This window comes from Hipposideros armiger, unplaced genomic scaffold (assembly GCF_001890085.2).
Source record: "Hipposideros armiger isolate ML-2016 unplaced genomic scaffold, ASM189008v1 scaffold_4, whole genome shotgun sequence".
Lineage (NCBI taxonomy): Eukaryota > Metazoa > Chordata > Mammalia > Chiroptera > Hipposideridae > Hipposideros > Hipposideros armiger.
The window spans coordinates 3,483,860-3,508,518 of NW_017731354.1; the positions used below are offsets into that span (position 1 = coordinate 3,483,860).

The 24,659-nt window shown below is 39.9% G+C and overlaps 1 protein-coding gene across 6 annotated transcripts in view; it reads left to right on the top strand.

Moving 5' to 3' along the window:
* PHKB (phosphorylase kinase regulatory subunit beta) overlaps positions 1 to 24,659 on the top strand; it is a 129,225-nt gene that overhangs the window by 57,121 nt on the left and 47,445 nt on the right. For all 6 annotated transcript variants that reach the window (XM_019643243.1, XM_019643235.1, XM_019643252.1 and 3 more), the window contains 3 exons: positions 419 to 496; positions 2,498 to 2,656; positions 11,153 to 11,247. In XM_019643243.1, the coding sequence (XP_019498788.1) occupies positions 419 to 496; positions 2,498 to 2,656; positions 11,153 to 11,247 (332 nt within the window). The remainder of the gene's footprint in view (positions 1 to 418; positions 497 to 2,497; positions 2,657 to 11,152; positions 11,248 to 24,659) is intronic.

A 24,659-nucleotide genomic window follows, 5' to 3' on the forward strand; every position in this document is an offset into this window, starting at 1 on the left:
CCCTCCTGCTTTCTGAGTGAATGTTAAATCATCTAAAAAACTTAAAAAATACTTTGAATTACTTTTAAAATGATACAAATATATTTCATATTTACAAAGAAGAATTTTTTTATGAATAGAAATCTTGAACACTGCAATCTGTGACACTGTGAATATCTATAACATTTAAACTGAAGAACAGAGAAATTTCAATTAAAATTCAGTTTTCAATTCTAAATGGTAACATGACCTTCTAAAATTGATTTCCTGGAAAAATATCACATGCATATTTGCATTACCCCTTTTCAATTTTATTTTTATCATTGATATGGAAAATTACCAAAGTCATTATAACTGGGCTAATAGATTTTTCTAAGGTAAAATTTCTGTGGTGCTGAGGGAGCTCAGATGCTATTGGATTTTATGTTTTACCTTCTAGGAGTTTTTAGAGGCAAACCCAAACAAGTAAAGGAATATCAGGATCTCCTGACTCCTGTACTTCATCAGACCACGGAAGGTATAGTTGGATTGTTTTTTCAAAAAATTCTTCCTATTAATATTTCCTTAATGTTCCTTTGAAATGTATAAATGATTCCTTTTAAAAGAGCAATTTATACTAAATTGAAAAAATAAATGGGGCCTTGAAGGAATTAGAAAGACTAATCTATTAATTTGTTATAGTAAGTTTGTTTTCGTGAAAGGAGTTCATTTAGCAAGACAGGAAGGTGATGAATGTAGGTGGCATAGCTATAGTAACTGCAAAATGGCTTGCCAGGTGGGTACAGGTTCTTCCTCTGTTACCTACTGTGTCACCCCTTTACTCTGTGTAGTATGACAGTCATATAAAGTGATGGCTTTCTATCCAGGTCACCAGAAACGCTGTGTTCAGGAGGAAGCTGCCCCGTGGGAGGGCACCTGGAGACTCTGCCCTTGGCTGGAAGGCATTCCCATTGCCAGGGGCATGAGGGCTTCCTCTTTGGAGTTGCCTCTAGGGCCGTTAGTAGGTTGTTTTGAATGTCCGCAGTGGTGCTAACATGGCTTCCTCTGAGGGGGGATTTGATATTTTAGAAAGATCAAAGGCCCAGCCTCTGAGTAGTAGATTGGCTTCAGCGAAACACCAGTAGGGCCCATAAAAGAACATAAGTGATTTTTCTGCATGATTAGAAAACTAATTCTGAAAGGAATTCCAGAGGAGAAGTTCCAGACATCTCTGGTGTTGGGAAGTGTTACTAAAATAAGAACATATTCTCATGAGTGAGCAGTTATGAAAGCATATTTCTCTGGAAGTTAGAAATTAATTATGTGTCGGTGCAAAATGGATGGTCTCGTTGACACGATACACAAGCTGGCAGTCCCAGCACTGAGCCCCATTCCTGTGTCACATGAAACTTGTGACATTCTGCAGGGTTTTCCACAAGTATCTTAGAGTCAATGCTTCACATTATGTGTCACCCTTTAAAATACTTGTAATGTTAGAGTAGTGAAATGTTTATGGGTAAGCATTGAATTCAAATTTTATATTACTTTTTAAACCCAGTTACTTGATGTGTTTATGCTCCACAGAATCATTGTGAATATGATTCAGAACATAATGACTATAGTATGATGAATATAATAATATAATGAAGAACGCATTTGGAACCTCTTGACTCAGACGTTTTAGTAGTCAGTGGTGGGTCGTGCACGGCGGTGGTGGGCGAGCTAGCATGCTGCACTGCAGGCTTCATCACATCCAGAAAGCGATGTCTCAACTATTCTCTGTATCTTTCTAGCGATTTTAGACACAGAGCTCACAATTGATGATGCATGAGGGAAGAAGCAAATTTTAGGGAAACCTGTGCAATTTTATTAGGAAAATTAAGTTTACTGTGGGCTGATACTGCAAAAGAGTCTAAGAATGTTGTTGTTTTCCCTTTCATATCATTCACAAAGATTCTAGTCTTTAATAAGTTTTAGTTTCTACCAAAGAATTTTTTAAACAGGTTGGTCACAAGAGAAGATAGATTTTTTTTCTCTTAGGTGATGTTGAATGGTAGATAATGGACTTAATATTTAAAATGGAGATTTCATTGCTCTAAGCAATGGCTCAGGGTTATAATTCTTCATTTAAGATTACACGGTATCTCATTTGTAAAGCTTCCACAGACTAATCCTATTAAAGACAGCTTCTTCTATGGCTCTAAATATTTGCATACAGTGTATTTGTTGATTTCACTTAAAGGTGTGAAAATTAAATGTTGTTAAAGGAGATTATGTTCACATTGTTGGCTAAAGCATAACCTATGAATGCTGTCAAATTAGTGTTTTAAAGTCAAGAAGCTTTTTGCACATTTTTCACTGGCAGTTTCTGAAAGGAACCACAATATCCAATGTTCTATGTCCTGTCGGATCTGTCACCTCCTGTCACCAGCTGTTCTCTCTCTCTGCGTTCTAATAATTGCAATTTCTCAAAGGGAGATCTTGGGGAGCTCACTGATTTGTTGTGTTTGTTTTAAATATTTATTTTTGAACTCCATAGGTTATCCTGTCATACCAAAGTACTATTATGTGCCAGCTGATTTTGTAGAACATGAAAAAAGAAACCCTGGTAGTCAAAAGCGATTTCCTAGCAACTGTGGCCGTGATGGAAAACTGTTTCTTTGGGGACAAGCCCTTTATGTCATCGCGAAACTCTTGGGTAAGTGGAGAAAATTGGGAACCTTTTTTTCCCCTTGTTATCAAGTCCTTAGAAGTAAGTATGTCTTTGCTGACATTTTCCTTGGCTTTGGGCTGTGTTCATGCTGTTAAGAAGTCTTGGGGGAGTATCTTAGTATGTAAAGGTATATAAGATGTCTGTTTCACTGTCAAATCGATGTAGGTGCCATTAAGATCACTGAGGGAGCTACAGTCAGCTTAGCGGGTCGGTTTCTAGCAGAAGGCTGTGGGAACTTTGATTTACTTCTGTATACTGTAATAAATTTCATATGACAGCCATGTTTGGTCATAGCTTGCCGAAGGGAATTAGTTATCTCAAAATTCTCTTCCTGCTAATAAATACATGTTGGCAATGTACTCAGTTAGCTAGAAGCTTAATGGAACCATTATTCATCATTCTTTGAAGAATTATTTTCAGCTTCTCCTAAAACTTCAGCTATGGGAATATTCTTTGGATACATTGAAATGAAGGCTAATTTAACGAACCCAAAATAGTATTATGCACCTTCCTGTACCATGCTAAAATTTCAGATATTGTTAGCATTTCCATCAAAAAGCCTATCACATCCGTCAGAATTCCTTTATGGTAACAGGTGATGAAGTGGGCTGATTGTAGATACTGTGCCTGCACGAAAAGAACTGCTTGCTGCGTGAAATCCCCTTATTGTCTTTGTCGTTCCTGGTATTTCTGCATAGATGCTAAATTTGTACTGTAAGAATCATCATCTGTGCTTCCTTTTTTTACATTCCATTAGAGAGAATATTTCAAAGTCCAGACTTCCAACTCGAGCTTTACACAAATAATATATAAGAGCAAACAGAAGCTAGCTAAAGAAGAGAGAGTTAAGTTAATGCTGTTTTCCATTTTTTCATTTTCTAACTGCATTTTCTGGGTCTCCATATAAACTTAGTGCTAATTTAAGAACCTGTAGAACAATTTTCTTCCTTTAAATGGACAGTTCTTTGATATGGAGTTGATACTATTTATATAGATTTTGCTTTTATATTTTCCAAAAGAAAAAATAAATATACGTGAAGTAGTTTTCTTAGAATCAAGCAAGTTGGTAAGGTTATCTCTGGTTAGAATGCTATTTTTATCTCCCTAGCATGAATACAAAGAAGACTTGTTGATACTTACAGCTAAATAAAAAATATTGCAGCAGAAGAGTAGTTAACCTATGAAAGGACGAGAATTTTAACATCAGAATCATAAATTTCTATATACTACACTTGGAAATGACAAACAAGCATGATGAAAATCATCTGTGATTCTGAGGCTGAACATTGGTATCTGGGATATAAAATTTGAGATCTAAACCTTCATCCTGCTTTCTGCGATATACCAGCCTGAGGGCAATATAGCTAGAAAGAGTGCTATTTGAGCAAAGCCTCTGAATAAACTTAAGAAATCTAATGAGGGCCGGCCGAGTGGCGCGTTGGTTAAGAACTGGCTTGGGACGCCAGAGGGCCCCGGTTCGGATCCCACATATGAGGGCCAGTGACACTGCCCTCTACAGCTAAGATGCTGAACAACAGCTCAACCTGGAGCTGGGCTGCCCTGAGTCGCCGGCGACGGCGTAGGCTGCAGCCCCTGTGGCAGTGGGTTGCCATGGGCTACCGTGTGTGGCCAGCAGCCAGTGTGAGCGGCCAGCAGCCGCAGTGAGCGGTCGTCCAGAAGCCGGCGACTGATCTGCCTCACCCGGGAAGAGCGCAATGATGGTGCCAACTTGGGCCAGTGCAGCAACGTCCTCCACAACTAGACTGAAGAACAAAATGACAGCAACTTGTCTGTTCCCCTTCCTCCGATTCCCCAATAAAATCTTTAAAAAAAAAAAAAAAAAAAAAGAAAGAAATCTAATGAGTTGGGAATGGAGGATTGACCGTACTCTACATAAGGAAATTGAGCTTAAAAAAAAGAAAAAGATTGAAAATAGCATCAGTCAGTAAAAAAGCTGTGGGCCTTCCTTGTGCCAAAATAAATATACTGAAAGTAGACAGATTTTGAGTATAAATAGCATTTTCTTACATTAAGACCAGAGTGAACAGAATAGTCCAGGTCTAGCTTTAATCTCTGTTGCATGATCAAAAAGAAGAAGAAAGGCTTCAAAGAACAGTCGATTTCTCTCTTCCCCGCTGAGCTTCTAAAGAGGCAGTAGAGAGCACACAGAAGATGTGTTGCAAACTGTGAAACCACGTACTTATCTCCCCTGGAAAAAAAAGAGACGCTACACACTCATTAGCACTCAGACCTAGCTGTGTGTCCTCTGGTTAACAGCTGGTTAAGATGAATAAGATCTCAGAAGATTGAAGCATTTAGTTGCTCTTAACTACTGGATACTTGCCCCAAGAACCATCAGATTTCTATGGATGCTATTAAGATTCCAGGCACCATATTTACAACAAAGTCCCATTTATGCATGAGAGGAGCCTCAGCTGGATATTTTGTGGGCAGTTATTTGGAGCTACATAAAAATAATAGAGCAGTGAAATCCTTGAAAATATTCTATAACTGTGTATGACTTTAATTCAGGTGAGGTTGTATCCAGTGGAACCTATTGAGAATATTGTGCTCTATGTATTTGTTAGTAAATAATTATACAAAAAAGTGTGTGACTTATTCCATTGTTAGAGCAAAAAGACTTAATATGCTGTTTCCTGGCCCACAGCCTGAACTACCTGTGTTCTCAGAAAATAGTTAATGGTTAAACAGCATCTTTTTCTTTAGAAAAATTAGACTTTTAGAAAATCAGTGTTTGCTATAAATAGGTAAATAAATTCTAAACATGTTTATTTTAACTCAGATAAGATATTTTGTGACATAACATTTGACATGTCTTAGAATAAAATGATCATTTGTTATGCCTTCTGTTGTTACATAGATATGGAAGTTTAGAAACTATCCATGTCAGAGATGATCAGTCTGTAGAAAGCAGTGTACCTTTTTGAGTTCTTTGGTGAAAATAACCTTAAAAGTATTTATCACATGAAAGTCACTTGAAAATTATGATCTTTGGACTGAATTTTTTTTTGAGGTTAAGAAAGCTAGAGAACTGTAAAATAACATGTGGTTAATGATAACTTTACTCTGAAACTTTCCCAAAGCCATTAGTTAAGTTTAATATATTTTCTTATTCAATACTTTTTAAAGAGAGAAACTAACACATCAGTTGTTTAGCTTTAAAGAAAATCTGACTTCTAGACTTTAGTTTGTCCTTTGGACATATATGTAACTAACTTTCCTTACCCTGTATGTCAGACATTCGCAGTGTTGACCTTCATTTAGGTACTACTATAAGATCCCAAATCATTAAAGAGTCGAGCTTTACATTCTGTATAATTTAAGATAGGTGAATAACAGAATTTTTTTTGGACAGAAATTTTGAAAACATTTTTCATAAACATTGAGTCAAAACAAGGCATGTTCTTTGAGTAAACTTGAATTATTGAGCAATTTTAATTACAACTTTCTCTCCAATACACACAAACTCCCAAAATATTCAGGTGAATGAAAATTTTCTTGAATTTTACAAAGGATTTTTTTTCCTTTTTGGGATAGGTATTATTTAATTTCCTAGGAGTGTTAATAAGAGACTTTTAAGGTGATAAAATAGATATAGAAGTACTTCAAAATATCCCAGATGTTATATACATACAGAGTTCCCAATTTAATTTCTTGGGTCCCTTAAAATTCTTTGTAAGTCATTGTTTAGAACTCTATTTCTAGTAGAAACTATATTTTCAATGATTATGGACATCCAGCAAACTTATAACCATGTGACATAGATTACTTCTGACTTTATTATCTTTTTCCTCCACTGTATTCTCCCTTGGTTTCCTTTCCTTTTTTCCTTCTCTTCACATTTGTCTTGGACTGTAGTGGAGAGATCAAGAGTTTTGGGGGCATGAACTCAGGAACTAGACAGTTCAGGGTGTGAATCCAAGTTCTACTACTTAGTGACCTGAAGAATTCTCTTAACTTCCATAATCATCAGTTTCTTTCTTTTTATGTTTTAAGGATTAACTGATGAGGAAATACACATAATGCGTTTACTGTGGGACAAACACATACTTAAATGGCTCTGTTTCCTGTTCTTCCATTCATCCTTCCTCGCTCCCTCAGCCACCATTTAGGAGACAGTATTTGTGAAAATATGTTTCCTAGTTCTTGTTAACCAGGCAACTCAGGATGCTCATCCTCCTTGGGGGTTCCCCAGAGCCATAAAACATCACAAGAGAATGCTCCCCTCGTTGCTACTTAACCATTCACCTCCTCGGTGATTCAGCTGCTATTTGTAGAGACCTACTCTGTGTTGGTCACTGACATCCGTAACTCTACAGCAAGAAGGGAATGTGACAACCTAGGGAATATTTTTGCCTCTCTGAAGACAGCCTAGTTATTCTGATATCCTACAACCCAATTCCAGTGTTTGTAACTAAGAGAAGTCCATTTCCATGTGATTTCATTCATGATATTTCTTGCCCAGTTGACCTCAAATATAAAAGCCACTGATTAAGCCTGGAAATCTGATGCTTTTTAAAGTTCAAGTCTCTTATCAAGTGCCCCCTAGTATGCATGAGGACAAAAGAAACAGAGGCCTTGATTTTCAGTGGTCTGTTGACTTCAGATGCAATTGACGCCTCACTCAGTCTAGCACTCGGTTTTGTTACTGATCAGCTAAAGAGAAAATGAATAGATAAGAGTGTACAGATATGCACACTGTGGTTGCTAAGAGATTTTCCAGCTGTTACACCTTAGGAAACTACAAGCAGAAAGACATCTATTTTTGAGCACTTGTATTATCTCCTTCATAGTATCCATGTGATTGCCAGTGACCCAAAGTGGGATTCTGTGCAGCAGGCGTTATAAACATCTGGAGAGCACACGCAATGCGCTATTGCTTTAATAGCTTCACCTACGGAGATTTTCTTCCTTCAGCTTATTGTATAAATGATTGGCTTTCTTGGAACTAACATTTTGGGTTGAATTGCTACTAAGGCTAGAAAGCGTATAAAAAATTTATGATCCCACCCTCCATATATTAGTAAAATTGAATATGAAAGCAGTGATGCCTGGAGTCCCAGAAGAGTCTGCACATATTGTCAGACAGTGTCCCAGAAACACTACTACTAACAAAGGCCTTAAAGCGTTGTCAGATTCTGTGCCCTGCGCTCTACAAATAGTATCCTAGGTGACCCTCCTAACTTCTCTATGAGATGAGTGCGGTATTAGAACTGAGGGCCAGCCACCCAAGGTCACAGCCCGTGACTGACAGACGTTATTGGTTTATCCAGGAACCTGAAGGGTGATTGTGTAACTTGTCACCTTATGGCATTAACTAGACTCATTAAAAATGACCACCTTGCTAACTTAGTAAGATACCACTTTGTATCCTGTTTTCATTTACATGCTGATTGTTAAAAACGTATTTCTGAGTCATTTCTGTGTCCTCTGTAAATTGGCTAGTTGTTTGCTTTGCCCCCCTAACCTTGGTTTTATGGTTTTCGTATCCACCTGCCTGTTTTATATGTTAGGTGTCCTAAACCTCACCGGGATTTTCCCAGTCTGCTTACCTCTAAACTTGGTTTGTGCTGTTTTTTGATGAATGAAATTTAAAATCTATATATTCAGATCTATCATTATTTAATTTTTACCATGGAATTTAACATTTAACCTTAGAAAGTTCATCTCTGTTAATTAAGTCAAAAACATATATACTAATTTGGAATGTTTCAGTTTAATGTTTGAAGCTGAGAATCTACATTTTTATTTCCTCCATCGCTCATTTCTTAACATACTTGTTACTAATGGGTGTCTCCGCCACTGGAAATCAGTTAGACTTCGAAGCACATAATCTTCTCCTGTAAAGTATCTGCTGAGCCTGTTTTAGTGGGTCCTATGTAATTTTGGTGTCATAATAAAAAAAATTACTTGCTGTATGAAATGTTCTTTAAAGTGTCATTTCATTAAAGAAACAAAAATTCTTCTTAATATTTTCTTTTTACCCTCAACAGTTTTGTTAGAGGTAAACTCAGGGTATATTTCATAAATCTTTCTGTGCATAAAAATGCAAATATTGATGACCTAGTCTGTTCGCTAAGGATTAAAAGATGGCTGTTCTATTTATAAAAATGCTTGGTAGTGAGTTTAGTACTGTCTAGGCAATGTGGAAAGCCATTGCCCTTATATCCTTGTTGTTTTCTTTTATTCTTAAATATTCTATAATTGGTCAGGTATAAATTCTTTCAAGCTGGTCACTCTTCACCAGAGAACCAGTGCCGGGAATTGGCACAGTGAGGAGCTCTGTTTTGCTTCCTGAATGATAAAAATCAATGCAGCGAAAAAAAATATGTCTATTAACTTGTCCTTTTACGGTATTAGTCACTTTCACCATTATGGAAATGAAAGTAATGATTCCAGCAATTAATGTTTCCAAATTTGTTAACCTACCAATTATTATTTTGTTTATCGAGTCTCTCGAGTGCCTGCCGTATGCCAAGTGGGGTATAGCCGTGAATAAGAAGCGCAGAGCCGGGAGGGCTATAGATAAGCACACGGATAGTTGGAAGCACATCAAATTAGATATGCAGGTGCAGCACAAAGAAAGGAATGAGAAAAAATGCAAAGAAATCAGCTTTTCCAAAAACTTGGTTAACTATTTTATTCATATCAACTTTAATAGATTAGCATGTATGCTTTCCAGGGATATAGATTTCTTAATTTATCTGTCATCATTTATAAGTAACACAATAATAAAGATAGAATTTCATTTCTGTAGAATGACAGTAAAGCATTAATTATGTAAAACGCTTGTTGGTAGTGGAAATTTTTTCACATTTCAGTGATCAGACAAATGAGACCTGGAAATAATTTGCTGCTATTTAGAATATCACTGTCTAATCAACCCTGCGTCATGAGCTAAACTAATACTAATAAATTGAAATTATATATCAACATTTGCCATAATTAGCCTATATTGGTTCAGTTTAAATTTTGCAAAAGTATATTCTTTTCAAAGTGAGAGAAGCATGTACTATATAATATGCTCCCTGATTTGGGTAAGAAAACATAACCTATCAAGGTCTAAGCTGTGTATTGTTTCCTCTTCCTGGTACCTTTTGCATCTGTGTTGTACAGAACGTCAGCGTTCTTACAGGGCAAGGTCAGGGTGTGGGTCAGAGCCCATACTCCAGGGTGTGGGTCAGAGCCCATACTCCAGGGTGTGGGTCAGAGCCCATACTCCAGGGAGAGACTGCCTGGACTTGAATCTGAGCTGTGTCGTTAGCCATGTGCAAGTCGCTTACCACTCAGTGCCTCCATTTGGCAATCTGTGAAGTGATAAGGATGTTGTGAGGATTCAGGAGTTCATATACGTGAAATACTCAGACAAAGCCAGGAATGTAGTAAGCACTAGGTAAGCGCTGGGCGGCTGCTGCTGGCAGGTGCAGGGTGCCGTGGTGGCTTCTGTGGCTGCTGCTGCTTCTGCTTTCCCTTGTTGTTCTATTATTAATATCATGTATTATTATTAAAGACATCTTCCTAGAGTTGCTGAAAGCGCCTTTGGTGATTTTGTCTAATGGATAACATGGCACGCCTGCCTTGAAATTTCCCCAGAATAGAAATATGAGAAACATTCCCCAACCTGCAAGGAAACTTACAAGCATTTTCGTGGTTGACTCCCTGCTCTGTTTTTCAGAATTATTCACTGCCTAAAAGTGGTACCTAAAAAGCTATGGAAATGAGGTGTAATTTTTTTAAAGTAAATATTAAACACAGGTGAATTTACACAAGAGTCAGCATGGTGTCGATTTTACATACCAGTATAAAACTGAAGCTCAAGAATGAAATGAGCACATTTTCATAGCTTGCATGCAGTAGAAAGAAAGAAGTGTGCTAACTCATTTTAGAAGTGGGAGTCTTTTCTGATGTTATTCAATTAACTTTCACATGTCTGAGCATAATGAAGATAACTTTATCTTCATACACTGCTGGGTCAGAGAGTATGCCCTCTCTACATTTGCATAGATACTGCCACCTTGTACTCCACTGGGGCTCTGCAGAATTACAATTCAGGAGTTTTCCCCACCACCACCCACCCCCTCCCATCACAGCCCCTTTCGGGTCCCCAGAGAGTCCCTGCTACAGACAGTACATTAGGAAGTATTTTCTAATTCCCCTTTTGATTTTTTCTTTGACCCTTTCATTATTTAGGAATGTGTCCTTTAATTTCCATATTTGTGAATTTCTAAAACTTCTGTTATTGATTTCTAACTTATTGTAGTGAAGTCAGAAAATATACTTTGTATGATTTCAATCCTTTTAAATTTATTTATGGCCTAGCACATGGTCAATGTTCCACGTGTATGAAAAGGATGCATATTCTGCTCCTGTCGATAGAGTGTTCTATAAATATCTATTGGATTTTGTTGGTTTGTTTTCTTGTACATTTTTGGTAATGTCCTTTCCCTTTTTCTTTTTCAGCTGATGAACTAATCAGTCCTAAAGACATCGATCCTATCCAGCGCTACGTCCCACTACAGAATCAACGTAACGTGAGCATGAGGTTTTCCAATCAGGTAGAGAGATCTTTTATTTTTTAATTTAAACTCATCCAGAGCCATTTAAAGCTTAGCTGAAGAAGAAATTTTATCCTGAATGGGATTTTTATTGCTTCTTCTAAGGGCAAGGCTTCTCTCTCTTCTGATTAGTTAAGATTTACCTTTTATGTCAACTATAATTTAAAAAAAGGACTTGTGGTAAAGGGCTATTCGTAAATGAGGAAGAAAGAGTCAGGTGTGTCCAGCAAGGCGTCTTCCAGGTAAGCATTGTCATCTTCACAGTGGTTGCATTTTAGGTGTCACATGTCTTTCAGATGATGCAGCGTGTGGGCGGCAGGGGCATGGGCGAGATGGCACTGTGATTGAAGGGAGGGAGGTCCCGCGAAGGATCCATGCTTGGTGTCTCTCCAGTGCTGTATCTCTGTGACAGGGCAGAGTGAGTGAGTGGCAGAGTTGTTCTTAGTACTTGGTAACATGTTGGGTGAAGGAATACTGTACGTTTTTTACAGTTAGTCCTGTGGATCCAGACTGTGTTGTGGCAAAAAAATAAGTGTTTGCAGCATCAGCAAGATTGATGTTGATGTGAGCAAACCCTCAAGTATTAAACGATACCAGTAATGAGGACTGTTAAAATGAAAATGCAATGGACTGTGGTAACAGCCTGAGTGTGTGCCTGGGCTCCCAACCAGCTAACATGTACTCCATCAGGAGAGCAAGTGGCAGCACTGACGGAAGATTGCGTGTGGAATGTAATCGCTCCTTTTATTTAAAAAAGCACACAGGGAGCCAGCCAAGTGGCTCAGTTGGTTAAGAGCTCGCTCAAGAGTTTGAGCTCTGAGCAACAGCGGTTCGAGTCCTGGCCCGAGCTGAGCAGCCACTGAGCTGCCAACAGGTGGCAGGATGGCTCAGCTAAAAAATAAATAAATAAAAGCATACATATACCACACAATCACACACACACCACACACACACGCACACACACATGCACACACAATCACACGCACACAAACACAATCACACACACAAACACACACACAACCACACACACACACACACAACCACACACATGCACACACAATCACACACACATGCACGCACACACTCACATGCACATACGCTTGTTTTAATGAGAGAAAGGGAGAGCCAAGCAGATCCATTAGGCTCTGTCACACCATTTCTATGATTCTTTTGCTGGTCTTCAACAAAACATGTAATTACTCTGAGTGGTCTATAGATCAGAGCCTTTGGGAGACTTTTAAATAAATGTTAAGATTTTTCTCAAGAATATAAAATCCCTGTGTTAATACGTGATGGAAATTTCTCCCCGGCTCTTTAGCTCCTGTATTAGGTGGGGATTTGGCCTTTGTCTCGGTTCCCACTCGTGTCAGTGCAGCACGTGTGAACGTTCTGTACAGCCTGAGACGTGTGCAGTTTTAGTTGAAGAAGCGATGAAGCGGGGAATGCAGTTCACTTCATGTTACCCAGTGCTGGCACTCGGAGCCATTTTAAGACGGGTGTGCATCCTTTACCCAGCATTTCACACATATCACCCGCTTCTCTGGGGTAATGGAATCTCAAAACCTTTCCTTAGAAAATAAAGAAATAAGTCACACACTTGAGGTGGGGGAACGGAATCAGAGAGCATCAAAGCACACGACTAACGAAATCAGCCAGTTCAACAGTGATTTCATGCTTGACACATATAAGGGAGGCTGTGGGTTGTGTGTAATTTCTAACTGCAATGTACTTGCAAGTCTTTCTCTCCCACTCAAGAAAGCTTATCAGAGTACAAGTGAACGCGAATGACTTTTATAGAGAATTCACTCTGGGTGAAATCTTTTTCCAAAATTGCTCCTAAATTATCCGTGGCAGGCCTCCCAGGCGGAGCCACATCCCAGCTAAGAGACTTGCTCTAGGGTAAGGGCACGTGGGGATTGCATCTGTGCAGAGTTGTGTCCACTTTCTGAAAGGGAGAGGATGGGACGATTGGCAGCAGGAAATTGCGGGGTGCTGTCATGCCAAGCTATTGGCAGCTTCGTTGTGGTGGGATACAAAATGGCGGGGTGTCTCTGCCAAGTTCTCAGCCATTTAAGTGGCAGCCAAGACTCGGCACGCCCATGTTCATGGCTGCGACCGGGTGACATGCCCTTGGCGCACTGTAGAGATCAGGCAAGCCCTGCGCTTAAAATGTGTCGGTGGCCCCTCAGTCATGACCTGCCAGATCAGACTTCGCAGGTAACCGATCTGTGGTGATTAACATGGTGCTCTGAACCCTGCCAAATGTTGGAAAAAGTAAGCAGAGAGTAGCGAAGTTCAGACGATCGCTGAGAATGAGAGAAGGCACTCACTTCAAGGAGGATGTACCAGGGTCCCGTGATTGCCCCGAGCCTCGGTGATTGATGGGAGGACACAGGACGGTTACACTTGCACTTAACGGTTTATTACTGTGAAAGGTAAGGGTGAAATCAGCAAAGGCACACGGGGTGAGTGCTGAGGACACCAGGCTCCACATCCCAGTGTCCTCTCCCAGTGGAGGCATGTGCGTGGGACACCGTTACCAGCTCTGCTGTGTGACAACACGCACAAAGTGTGGCCAACGCTTCAGCAAGGGGAGCTTGCTCAACCTGAGCGTCCAGGGATTTTAGTGAAGGTCAGACCTATACGTGTGTAGCAGCTGCATGGCCGACCTTGGCCATTCACGCTCTAGCCCCCAGAGGAAGAGCAGCAGTTCATCATAAATCACACTGTTAGCATAGCCGCCTGGATTGACTGGACAGGATGGCCCCGCACACACTCCTATCTGACAGCCCTTCCAAGCAGCCAGCCGAGGGCCCATCCTGAAAACATGCCTGTCTTGGGAATGTTCAGGGTTAGAACAGCCCAGGTCTGCTACATCAACTCATTGCTGCCCAGAAGGCTTGTGGCAGAAGGAAGTTTCCAGAATCCAGAAAGCCGGGAGTGCCCAAACTGTAGCAGTCCACTCCTTCTAGTGTATATAGGGTTCTTGGCATATCACAAACCCAAAGCATTGAGGACGAACTTGAGAACTGTTGTCTGGGCCTATTGGCTGTCTCAGGCTGCGGCCCTCTCGGCACACAGCCCAGTGTCTGTGGGGCCTGAGGAATCTGACTGCGCTGCGGGCCCTCAGGCCCTGAGGCTCTTAGCCAGACCAGTGTGCCTCCTCCTTTCCGTCTCAGAGCCCTTCATCGCTACCCATTGGATTATTTCCAGGGGAAATGATCGTGCTTAGAGCAGGAGGGAGAACCAAGCCTCGGCCGTCTCAGTCCCACTTCCCTGTATTTTAAAAGAGACTTTCTCTTCATAAGTCTTTCTATGATGAAAAATTGGAGTTAAGATTTCTTCTTGTCCTTGAGTCACCTTTTTTCTCCAGAGGAATTATTTAAAACAATAATGGCTATCATTATTAAGAATTTATTTTTTATAAAAGCTTTATTGAGGTGTAATTTACATTCAGTACAGCTCACTAATTAAGTGTCCAATTCAATGGTTTTAGTATATTCGCTACAGTCGATTTTAGGACATTTTCGTTGCCCCCAAAAGGAAGCCTGTAACCGCTGACAGCCCCTCGCCACTGTCCTCACTTTCTTCCTCCTGTTCCTCAGCCCTGGGCGCCTGCTTTCATCTGCTTTCTGTCTCTATGGGTTTTCCTATTCTGATGGTTTCATATAATACGTGGGATTTTATGACGCTTTTTTCACTTCACGTGATGTTTTCAGTCCATTGACGATGTAGCCGCATCAGTCCTTCATTCCTTTCTTTAGCTGAATGATATTCCATCGTGTTTGTTTATCCATTTACCTGCTGGTGGACATTTGGGTTGTTTCTCCTCTTTAGTTATTATGAATATGCTGCTGTGAAATTTTGTGTACAGTTTTTATGTGACATGTTTATATTTTTCTTGGATAGAGTGGAACTACCAGGTTATGTCTAACTGTATGTTTAACATTTTGAGGAATTGCCAGGCTGTTTTCCAAAGGGGCTGCCCCATTTTGCACTCCTCCCAGCGATGTGTAAGGCTCCCAATTTCTCTACATTCGTGTCAACACTTGTTTTGATTATAGCCATTCTCACCACTGAGAAGTGCTTTTTCGCTGTGGTTGGATTTGCCTTTCTCTAGTGACTAATGTTGAGCATCTTTTCATGTGAATATTAGCAATTTGTGTATAGATCTTCTTTGGAGAAATGTCTGCTAAAATACTGTGGTCATTTTTAAATGGGGTTGTCTTTTTATTGTGTTATAAGAGTTCTGTATATATTCTAGATATAAGTCCCTTATATGATTTGCAGATACTTTTTTCCGTTCTAGACTATCATTCCAATTTGTTGACCATGTCATTTGAAGCACAGAAGTTTTCCATTTAGATGATATATCTAATTTATCTATTATTTCTTTGGTTGCTTGTTCTTTTGGTGTCATATCTAAGAAACCACTGCCTGATCCAGGGTTACAAAGATTTATGCCTGTGTTTTCTTCCAAGAATTGGATAGGTTTAGCTCATACATTTAGGTCTCTGATCCATTTTGAGTTAATTTTTGTATATGGTGTGAGGTAGGCATCCAACTTCGTTCTTTGTATATGGGTATCCAGTTGTCACAGCACCATTTGTTGAATTTCCAGTGATTTTTTTCATTTTTATCACTGTGGAAAAATAATGTTACCTAATATTTATTATTTTAACCATTCATAAGTGTATAATTCAGTGGCATTGAATAAATTCACAATGTTATGTAACCATCACTGTTGTCTGTACCCAAAACTTTTTCATCATCCCCAACAAAAACTCTGTACCCGTTAAACAATATCTCCTCTGTCTCTCTTCCTTCTAGCCCCTGGTAACCTCTGTTCTACTTTCTCTATGAATTTGCCTATTCTAGGCCCCTCATATAAGTGGAATCAGACAGTATTTGCCTTTCTGTGACTGGCTTATTTCTCTAAGTATGATGTTCAAGGTAATTTCTTGTTTCATTCATGTGGTATTTCTCTTTCTTCCTGCTGGTTATCTTGTCATTTATCTGGTGACCCTCAATTACCCAATCACATGTTAGTGTGATACTTGGTCTGATTACTCTCAGTTAAGTAGTCTCCTCCCAGCACCACCTCAACCACAGGTGAGGAAGCTGTGATTGGGAGGCCGTCTCGCAGTGGGTGACCATCATCATCCTCGCCTAATGCCAGAGTGGGAGGCCTTTACTTTGAGGAAGCTCTTGCCTACCCTAGACGTGTTAAGTCACTTCATGCAGTTTGTTCAGTACATGAAAGGAAAACCCCTGTTTTATTGCCGACTGTGGTTCCTTATGTGTGGCATGAGCTTGGCTCCTGTGGCTTCAGTCAGCTCTGTGTCAAGCCCCACTTTTCCCATCTGCCCTCCATTGTTCCTGCAAACCAGGTGCCCCTCTGGGGCCCCTCTGTTTGGTGGGCAGCTCCCACACCTGTGGCAGCAGTGTGGCGATGCTCTGAGTGGTCTGGCTTGGGCTATATTGACCTCCTCTGCTCCACTTCCTTCATTATGCTCTTCCACTCCCCATCTTTTAATGCACTGACATCTTATTTGAAGGCCCTCTTTATTCTGGTCATTGCTATGGCTTTAGCCTTTTTTGTTGGTTTTTAGCATCTCTGTGGTCATTCCTGAAGAGAAATGAGAACGGAGAGCATGTGCTCACTTTGCTCTCTAGAACTGGAAGCCTAGGCCCCACCGCCTACGTTACGTCTCATCTCCTTGCGTCTGTTAAGTTTGTCTTTTTCTCCAGCTGTACCTTATGCTGCTTTAGACCTCAGGCAATGAGCCTCCACTGGGATTTAAGCAGAGCATGTTCATTAAACAGTTGTGATGGCCCCAAGTAGATGGAATCCAAGTAAATTAAACACCAAAATTACTCAAATTTTCTGGTAAAGAAATATTGGAAAGAAAATAATTTACCCCAAACTGTTACAAGCAGGGTGACAGTGCCTGCTCCTCTTCCCCCCACTTTCCTGTATCACGTTTGATTCGGAGAAGATAAATTATACAAAAGACCGTATTATCCAATCATCCTATAAATTTCTTTCTGAAAACAAGTCTTGTGGGTTTGGAAGCTGTACCATTAAGCCTGCTTTCCCATAGCCCCTTGCATACTCCATGTTACAACACTTGTAGTTGGTGGTTTACATGCCTGCGTCTCTGGCGAGGGTCCTCAGGGCGGACAGTGTGTCTTCTTCTTCTCTGTGTTCTATCAGCCCAGTTTCATATTTGACAGGGCAAGAGAAGGGCAGCAAAAATAACCACTACGGCTTGTGATCCTCCTGTTTGTAGGCGCTCTGCAAATTATGTCTGATTTTAACAGTTTTCTGACATAATATTATTAGACTTGTTTCACAGAGAGAGAAGGTGAGGCTCAGAGGCTTACGCGTTTTCCCAAGGTCACACAGTTGTCAAGTAGCAGAGCCAACATGAAGGTGTTAACTGAGGAAGGGAAGGGAAAAAGGTGTGAAGTGTTTGGAAGCAGTGTTTTCATAATTGTGCCAAGAGGCGTTGACAGAGGAAGTATTGGGTGTCGGAAAAGTCATGACGTATTTTTTTCTGTTTTTCATTGCGAAAATGCGTCATGACTTTTCCAACAACCCAATAGATGGTTTCCTGAAAAGCCTGGCTCAAAAATCACATCACAAAGCCATAGCAGCACCTGTGCCTTCGGACCCAGAGAGGCCTTTGGACGTGACCTGAAAAGTTAAATGCAAAGATTTCACATCAGTGTGACAAAACGTATCCTGGGGTTCATGATACATGACATTTATCCGTTAAAGGGGTCAGATTGTCCCTTTCTTCTCTGTCAGCACCAGGATGAGGCCAAGTCCCAAGTCTAACAATTAGCAATTTTATTAGGGATTTCCTTCTTCCTTCTCCAAAACAACAAAACAGGCCCATGTCAGGAGGCTAGCCAGCTCTGTGTCCGAGCGTTGACTGCCCTCTCCTTTCGCTCTAACTTGGTCCTGTGAGGGCTCCGTCCTTCCCTGTTGCTCAGGTAATCCTGGTGCTGGCTGCCTACTGATCCTGCGAATGAGATTTTCATTGTTCTCCCTACAGCGCTGCTTCCACGTTCATGTGAGGTAATGCTTCATCGAAGACCGGGTTTGTTTCCAGCCTTTGCTGCTCATTCATGTTTGGAAGAGGTCTGATTGCTGCAGAAACTAAGCAGCTGACCATGTTCATTTCACTGACTGAATGTATTCTGTATGATGGTTGTCCACCACGGATAAGCCAACCCCTTAGGGGACATGCATTTGTAGCAAGTGGGGGGGGGCGGGTTTCCGGAGTTCTGTAGCAAATGGACTTGATTTTGAAATGTGTGTTATATGAATCAGAATACAGAAGGTTCCCGGTTAAAGAGGAAGACAGATTGAATACCTTTTTAAATGTTTGCAGGATTCTGTCTGAATCTAATATATGTAACAGGGGATAGCAGAAGACCAGCCAGGAACTGGGTTTCTTTTATTCATTTTAAAACCAATTTGAAAAAAAATAATTTTTTTTCTTGAAATGGATGTTGAATGCAACTGAATTTTTACATAAACAAGTCATTCTACTATCAAAGGAAGAGTCACAGAAAAAAACACTCTGAAAATGCTATTTAGCATTCAAGAATATAAAGAAGAGAGGCTCCATGCTGCTGGACAGTCTGCCTGCACAACAGCTGAGAGCACAGGCTCTGTAGGCACCCTGTGTGGGCCTGAGCCCGAGCTTGGGCAAGCTGGGGAAGCTCCGTGTACCTTAGTTTCCTCACACGGAAAGCCAGAATCGGGCCTCATAGAGCTGTGGTAAGGATCAAGCGTTAATAGAGGCACGGAGCTTAGAACAGCCCCTGCTTATAGTTAAGCACTCAACCAATATTAGCTGCGATTATTATTATTATTATTACTATTTACATTTTGACAGTTCCAGTGCAGATATGGTAGTTAGTTGAGGTGCTCAGTAGTTAATGAGCAGAAAGATACAAGGCTGTGTTGCCATTGGACATGGCTCATGGTGGAAATTGGAATCATGAGACAGAATTCTGGGAAGGCCCCGCTTGAGGCAGAGTTGTTTGCCAGGGTGGGGATAACGCAGATGGTGGATGTAAAACCGTGTCAGTGGATGGGAAAGTGTGGGGAATTTTGACTTGGAGACAGTGGTTTGAGAAGATTGACTGCCCGGCTGGCTGGGGAACTGTATGGCACTGGCAAACAGTCAGTGCTGGTCTTTAGACCTTGCACAGCTCACCTGCAGGTCATCTGGGCCAGGCCTCCAAACTCATCTGGAGTGTAGTTCCCTAATCTATAAAATTATTTTTCTGGGTTGATTTGTAAGTCTCCTCCTAGCACTTCTGTGGCTGGCTTCCATGATCTAGGTGACCGGTAGTCTTTGAGTGATTGTGGCGGGTAGTGTGCCCAGAAGCCAGATTGTGGGGAGTTAAAGAGTGATTAAAATGGCAGAAGACCATCTGTTCACAAAGTGAGTTTTGCTGCAATCCAAGAAAGGTTATAAGCCTCTCCTAATTTAGTCGGTTCATTATGCAGCTCTGCCACAACATGGACTTAGCCCTACTTCCCTCTTCTATTCTTGTTTCAAATCTGTTCACAGTTTTTAAAGATTATTAATCTTAGGTGATTTAAGGAAATTTTGCATGAGGCTCAGTTTTATTTGGTTCACTTCATTCTAATGCTCTCAAAGAGTTGAACCAATTTGAGGCAATTTCTACTTAAAAGATTTAAAAAGAAAACTTAATTGGCAAGGAAAGAACATGTTTGTATGGGACCAAAAAGCGAAATTTATCTACAAGCATGGGAATGAATTTGAGTACTGAACAGAAAGAAGTTGTTACGATTATCATAATAAAACAGAATAAGATAGTCAAGGCATCAAATTTGCCTCTAAAAGCCTAGCCTTCATATGCCACAGTGGCACAGAGCTTCTTTTCAGGCAATACTATATTCAGCCTTTAAGGGAAATGGGGGTCTCCTATCAACTAGTACTTATACCAGAGCCAATTAAAATTAAATGCCTTGATCAAAAATATCCAGAACTGAGAAAAGTTAAGTTGGAAGTAAAGTAAATAAACAAATAAATAATGAGCTTAAACACATTTAATAGCATCATTCTAATTAACCCACTGAACTTATTAAAATTAAAAGTTCCAATAATAGGCATAAGAGATAATGACATATTTCATCTAACAAGATGAAAACGTCTTAGGGTCATGGCTGAAATGTAAGAGAGGAGGAATATAGTTCTTGGTAAGAAAGTTAAGGGTTCTGGTCCAGAGTCAAGAGGCACAAGGAAGATGACCCCGCAGTGATCCCGCTCTGTTAGAACAAACCTGCCCCAGGCTTCAGTGCACGGCCTGCTCTGGCCCAGCGTGCCGCGTCCACCTGTGTTCCTGGCATTTTACCCTGAGAAAAAGATCATCTTTATTCATAAATATAAATAAATGGATGAACTTGTCTGGGACTTCCCTACTTCCCTTTTTGTCCCTTATTTTGAGTCTATTAACAGTTTTCGATCTTTGAAGGAAAACCTACCCGTTAGCTCCCTCTCACTGAATGATCCGCATTACATGGAGCTGCCCTCTTCCAAACCCCAGGAATGGACTCTGGGAACCCCCACTTCCCTGAGGTTCGTGGAACGTTCCAGGTATTTTTGCCATTCTACTGGTGAATAAAATAGGAGTATTTTTGGTCAGCTACCTGAAACCATATTTTACATTAATAGAATAATTATCATGATAGAGCAGTTCATGTGTTTGAAGCAAAGAGCTCTTGAGAGAATCCCGTTGTACATTTGTCATTTTTAGTGACACCCAAGCTTTGAATCTGAGCAGTACCTTTAATATGCCAATTAAAATGGATTGATCTACCTTGACAGGCTTTGGAGAAAAGGCAAATATGAAAGGAATGCTTTTTAGTCATAAGAGCTTATTTTCCAAGCTGTAAGGCTCTAAATTTAGGATGAAAGTCAGTACTTATTTACTAAATCCTGTACATATTTATACAGATCTGAGCTAAAAACGTAAATACTTATTGATCTCTTACTTTTCAAGTTAATGAATAAAGGAGGGCTTCGTGCTTTGTTTTCTGAAAATACAGGTGCATAAAATTCTGTATGATTTCTTTTCCTGAAAATTAAGGAATACCACATATATATATGTAATCAGTTTTTATTTTCAGGAAGTGATTTGTTTCATACAGGGTAGCTACAAAACCAGCCTCTTCTATTTATTAACTGTGTGACCTTGGACAGCTTAAGTAATCCCTCTAAGCCTCATTTTCTTCATTTATTAAATAGGGATAATAATTCCTAACTCATGTTGGTCAAATATGATTAAATTATAATGTATGTAAAGCTCTAACAATGTCTGACATGTTATAAGAGCTAATAAATATTTTTATTAAAAATAAAAATATTTTTATTTTATTTTTATTTTGTTCCAAATAATTTAATTTTATAAATACTATTACTTTCTCATTAATGAGAATAAGAAAAATTCTGAAAAGTCTGGAGAAAAACATATTTTTAACATCTTGGCTATTACTATACATGACCTTTATTATTCTGTGGTTAGTCTTATTGGATGTTCACTTTTGCATTCACTAACAGGCTGTCATAGTTATTTTTCATATTATTTCTATAAAATATTATTTTTAATCCCTATGTATTTTTTTCATTTGACTATTTTAAGATTTCCTTGACCATACACCCTTTACTGTAATAATGTCTGTTCTAGAACTTTATCCTAATAAGAGTCCATTAAGATTTGATGTTTACTGCAGCATTATAGCATTTTCAAGACCATTGATGTGTCCAAATTGCTTTGCATTAAAAGGTCTGTACTTAATGCTATTCTGTTGCTAAATGAAATACTTTATATTCCATAGTGTTCATTATCTAATGAAAATAAGGCAAGAGACTATAAAACAATTTAAGTTTTACACTTACTAAAAATCATAAACATGAAAATCACTTTAAAAACTATTTTTCCCTAAGACATACTTGATCCAAGCCTATTGTTATAGACCTTAGCCCAGATTTGGGGATGTGGAATTTTTTTAAATCATGTGTGTATAAGCCATAAAGTACCCACAGCTCTGTGACAGACAGGAGCTGATTTCTTCTTGTTTCAGTGCTAAAGGTCGAAACCATATGCAGACCCTGGCATTTACTGCTGGTACCTCCCATACATGGCAGAATATAGAGTTTATTTAGAGAATGTTTAAATTATCAAGAGCTTGTTGTTTAACTCTCACTTTTTGTAGATCAGGAAATGCAATTCAAAGAGAAGTGACATGTCCAAGCTCACACAGGTACAGATCTAAGGCTGGAACCCAGGTGTCCTGAAGTGTGGCCAGGTGAGCCAGGCCACCCTGGTGTCCACATGGGTACAGTGTGGTGCAAAATGCATGGTATTAAAGAAAAATCTCTCAGTGACGCTTTAAAGATTGTAGGGCTGGCTGTATTCAGGGCCATTGCGATACGTGTAGGGACCACTGCAATGCAATTGTACTGTGGGGTAGAGATTGGGCTCAACTCCAATCACAGCGTGGGCAAGTGGGAATTTATAGCCAGGGAGCAGGGTGGGGTCAGAGGACGGAAAAGGGCTGAGGGGAAATGTCACCGGTGAGGGGGATTCTGGGTAAGCCGACGGAACAGGATTCTTTGCTGAAGGCAGTCCAGGGTGAGCAGACATCGGCTGGGAATGGCGGGGGATGAAGGTGGGGACTCAGGTTAAACTGAATTAGCAGGATTCTTGCTAAAACTGCATTTCATAAGAAAGCGTCCGTATGAACTGAGGGAAAGGTTCAGGAGCCTGACTAAAGTTTAGTCAAGCAAAGAATCATTGTCAGTGGGGCTTCTACAATAGTATCAATGCCATCACCTTGTGTCCTCATTGTCTCTTAATCATGACTAAGTTAAATTAGTCACGAGTCCACATCTTATACATTTTTTTTTTTAGCTGAGCCATCCTGCCACCTGTTGGCAGCTCAGTGGCAGCTTAGCTTGGGCCGGGAATCAAACCGGCAACCTTGTTGCTCAGAGCTCACACTCTTGAGTGAGCTCTTAACCAGCTGAGCCACTCGGCTGGCCCGACGAGCTGCACGTCTTATATTATTACATCTCCCACCCCAGCATTAGCTCAGTGCTTCTGTAGCTGGGCCAACAAATACTCATTTATCAACCGATGACTTACCGGTAGGAAGGTGAGGCCACTGTGTAGCTCCTGTCATTCCTTTGCTGTCTCCTAGATTGGAACATATTTTTATTTACTTTTTTTTTTGAGTCCCCAGAGAGTTTGATCTTATTGATGATCATTGTATATTAAGATACTTCTTGTATATACTTTTATAATTTCTATTGAATAAACATTATAGTTGGGCTGTTTTGCAGAAGATAACTTAACATTTGAATTTGTGAAGAATTGGGAAGGATATAAAGGACACATTAGCCTCAGTAAGGAACCATTTGAATATATTTTTAAGGTTATATTCCACTTGGAAAAAAATTAAATTTTGAGTATTTGACCTGTTGAATTCCTTTTATCTCTTGGTATGTCTCTGATTAAGACTGTCCCCATACTCATGCAAGCCAGTGTTTTGATTTGGACAGGTTCTTTTTTTAAATTTAGGATATAGTTCTATTTTAAAAATTAGCCATATATTGTTAGTTTTGTTTTGGTGTAGATTCAATTTCATTGTCTATTGCCTTTTCTCAGGTTACTTTATCCTGTTGCATCCTATACTTCTTAAGAATAATACTGAATTAGAAATGTCAGAATATAATGCCTGTAAAATTATCTTTTGAAAACCACTTTCAAAAGCTAGGAAAAGGCCATATTTATACAATACATATACTTTTCATAAAATTTCATAAATTTTATGCATTTCCATGAGAAAATCTTCATATTTGACTTGTTTCTTTTTGTGAGCATCTTCCTATTTCCCTGGTCTTATTTAAAACATCTTCCATCACGGGAGAGCCACGTTGTTTATGGAGATGAATTGAAAGAGACACAGACATGGTTGGCTAACTGGCCACTGATTGCAACTCTTCTAATGACATCATTGATCAGAGACTGAAGAAAGGAATCAAGTCAGCCTGAAAATACGTGTCACATGAGTCGAACGTGGCCGTGAAGAATGACCAATCCCGTGCAGCAAAGCACGGGCCCTCCTTGTAGTGGGTCAGCACTCTTCTGTGTGGAGAGAGACTTAAGTTCCCAGAAAGGCCTATAACAATGAAGATTAAAGCTAGACTCGTGGAACCTCATACATGCTGAGATCCTTACCTCTAACTGTGCACGCATCTTTTCTGAATCCCAGAAGGCTGAGAACAATGCCCATGGCCAGGCATTAACTCACCCAGCCTTTCTCCCTTTTTTCCCCTTTATTTTGATACCCATTCTCT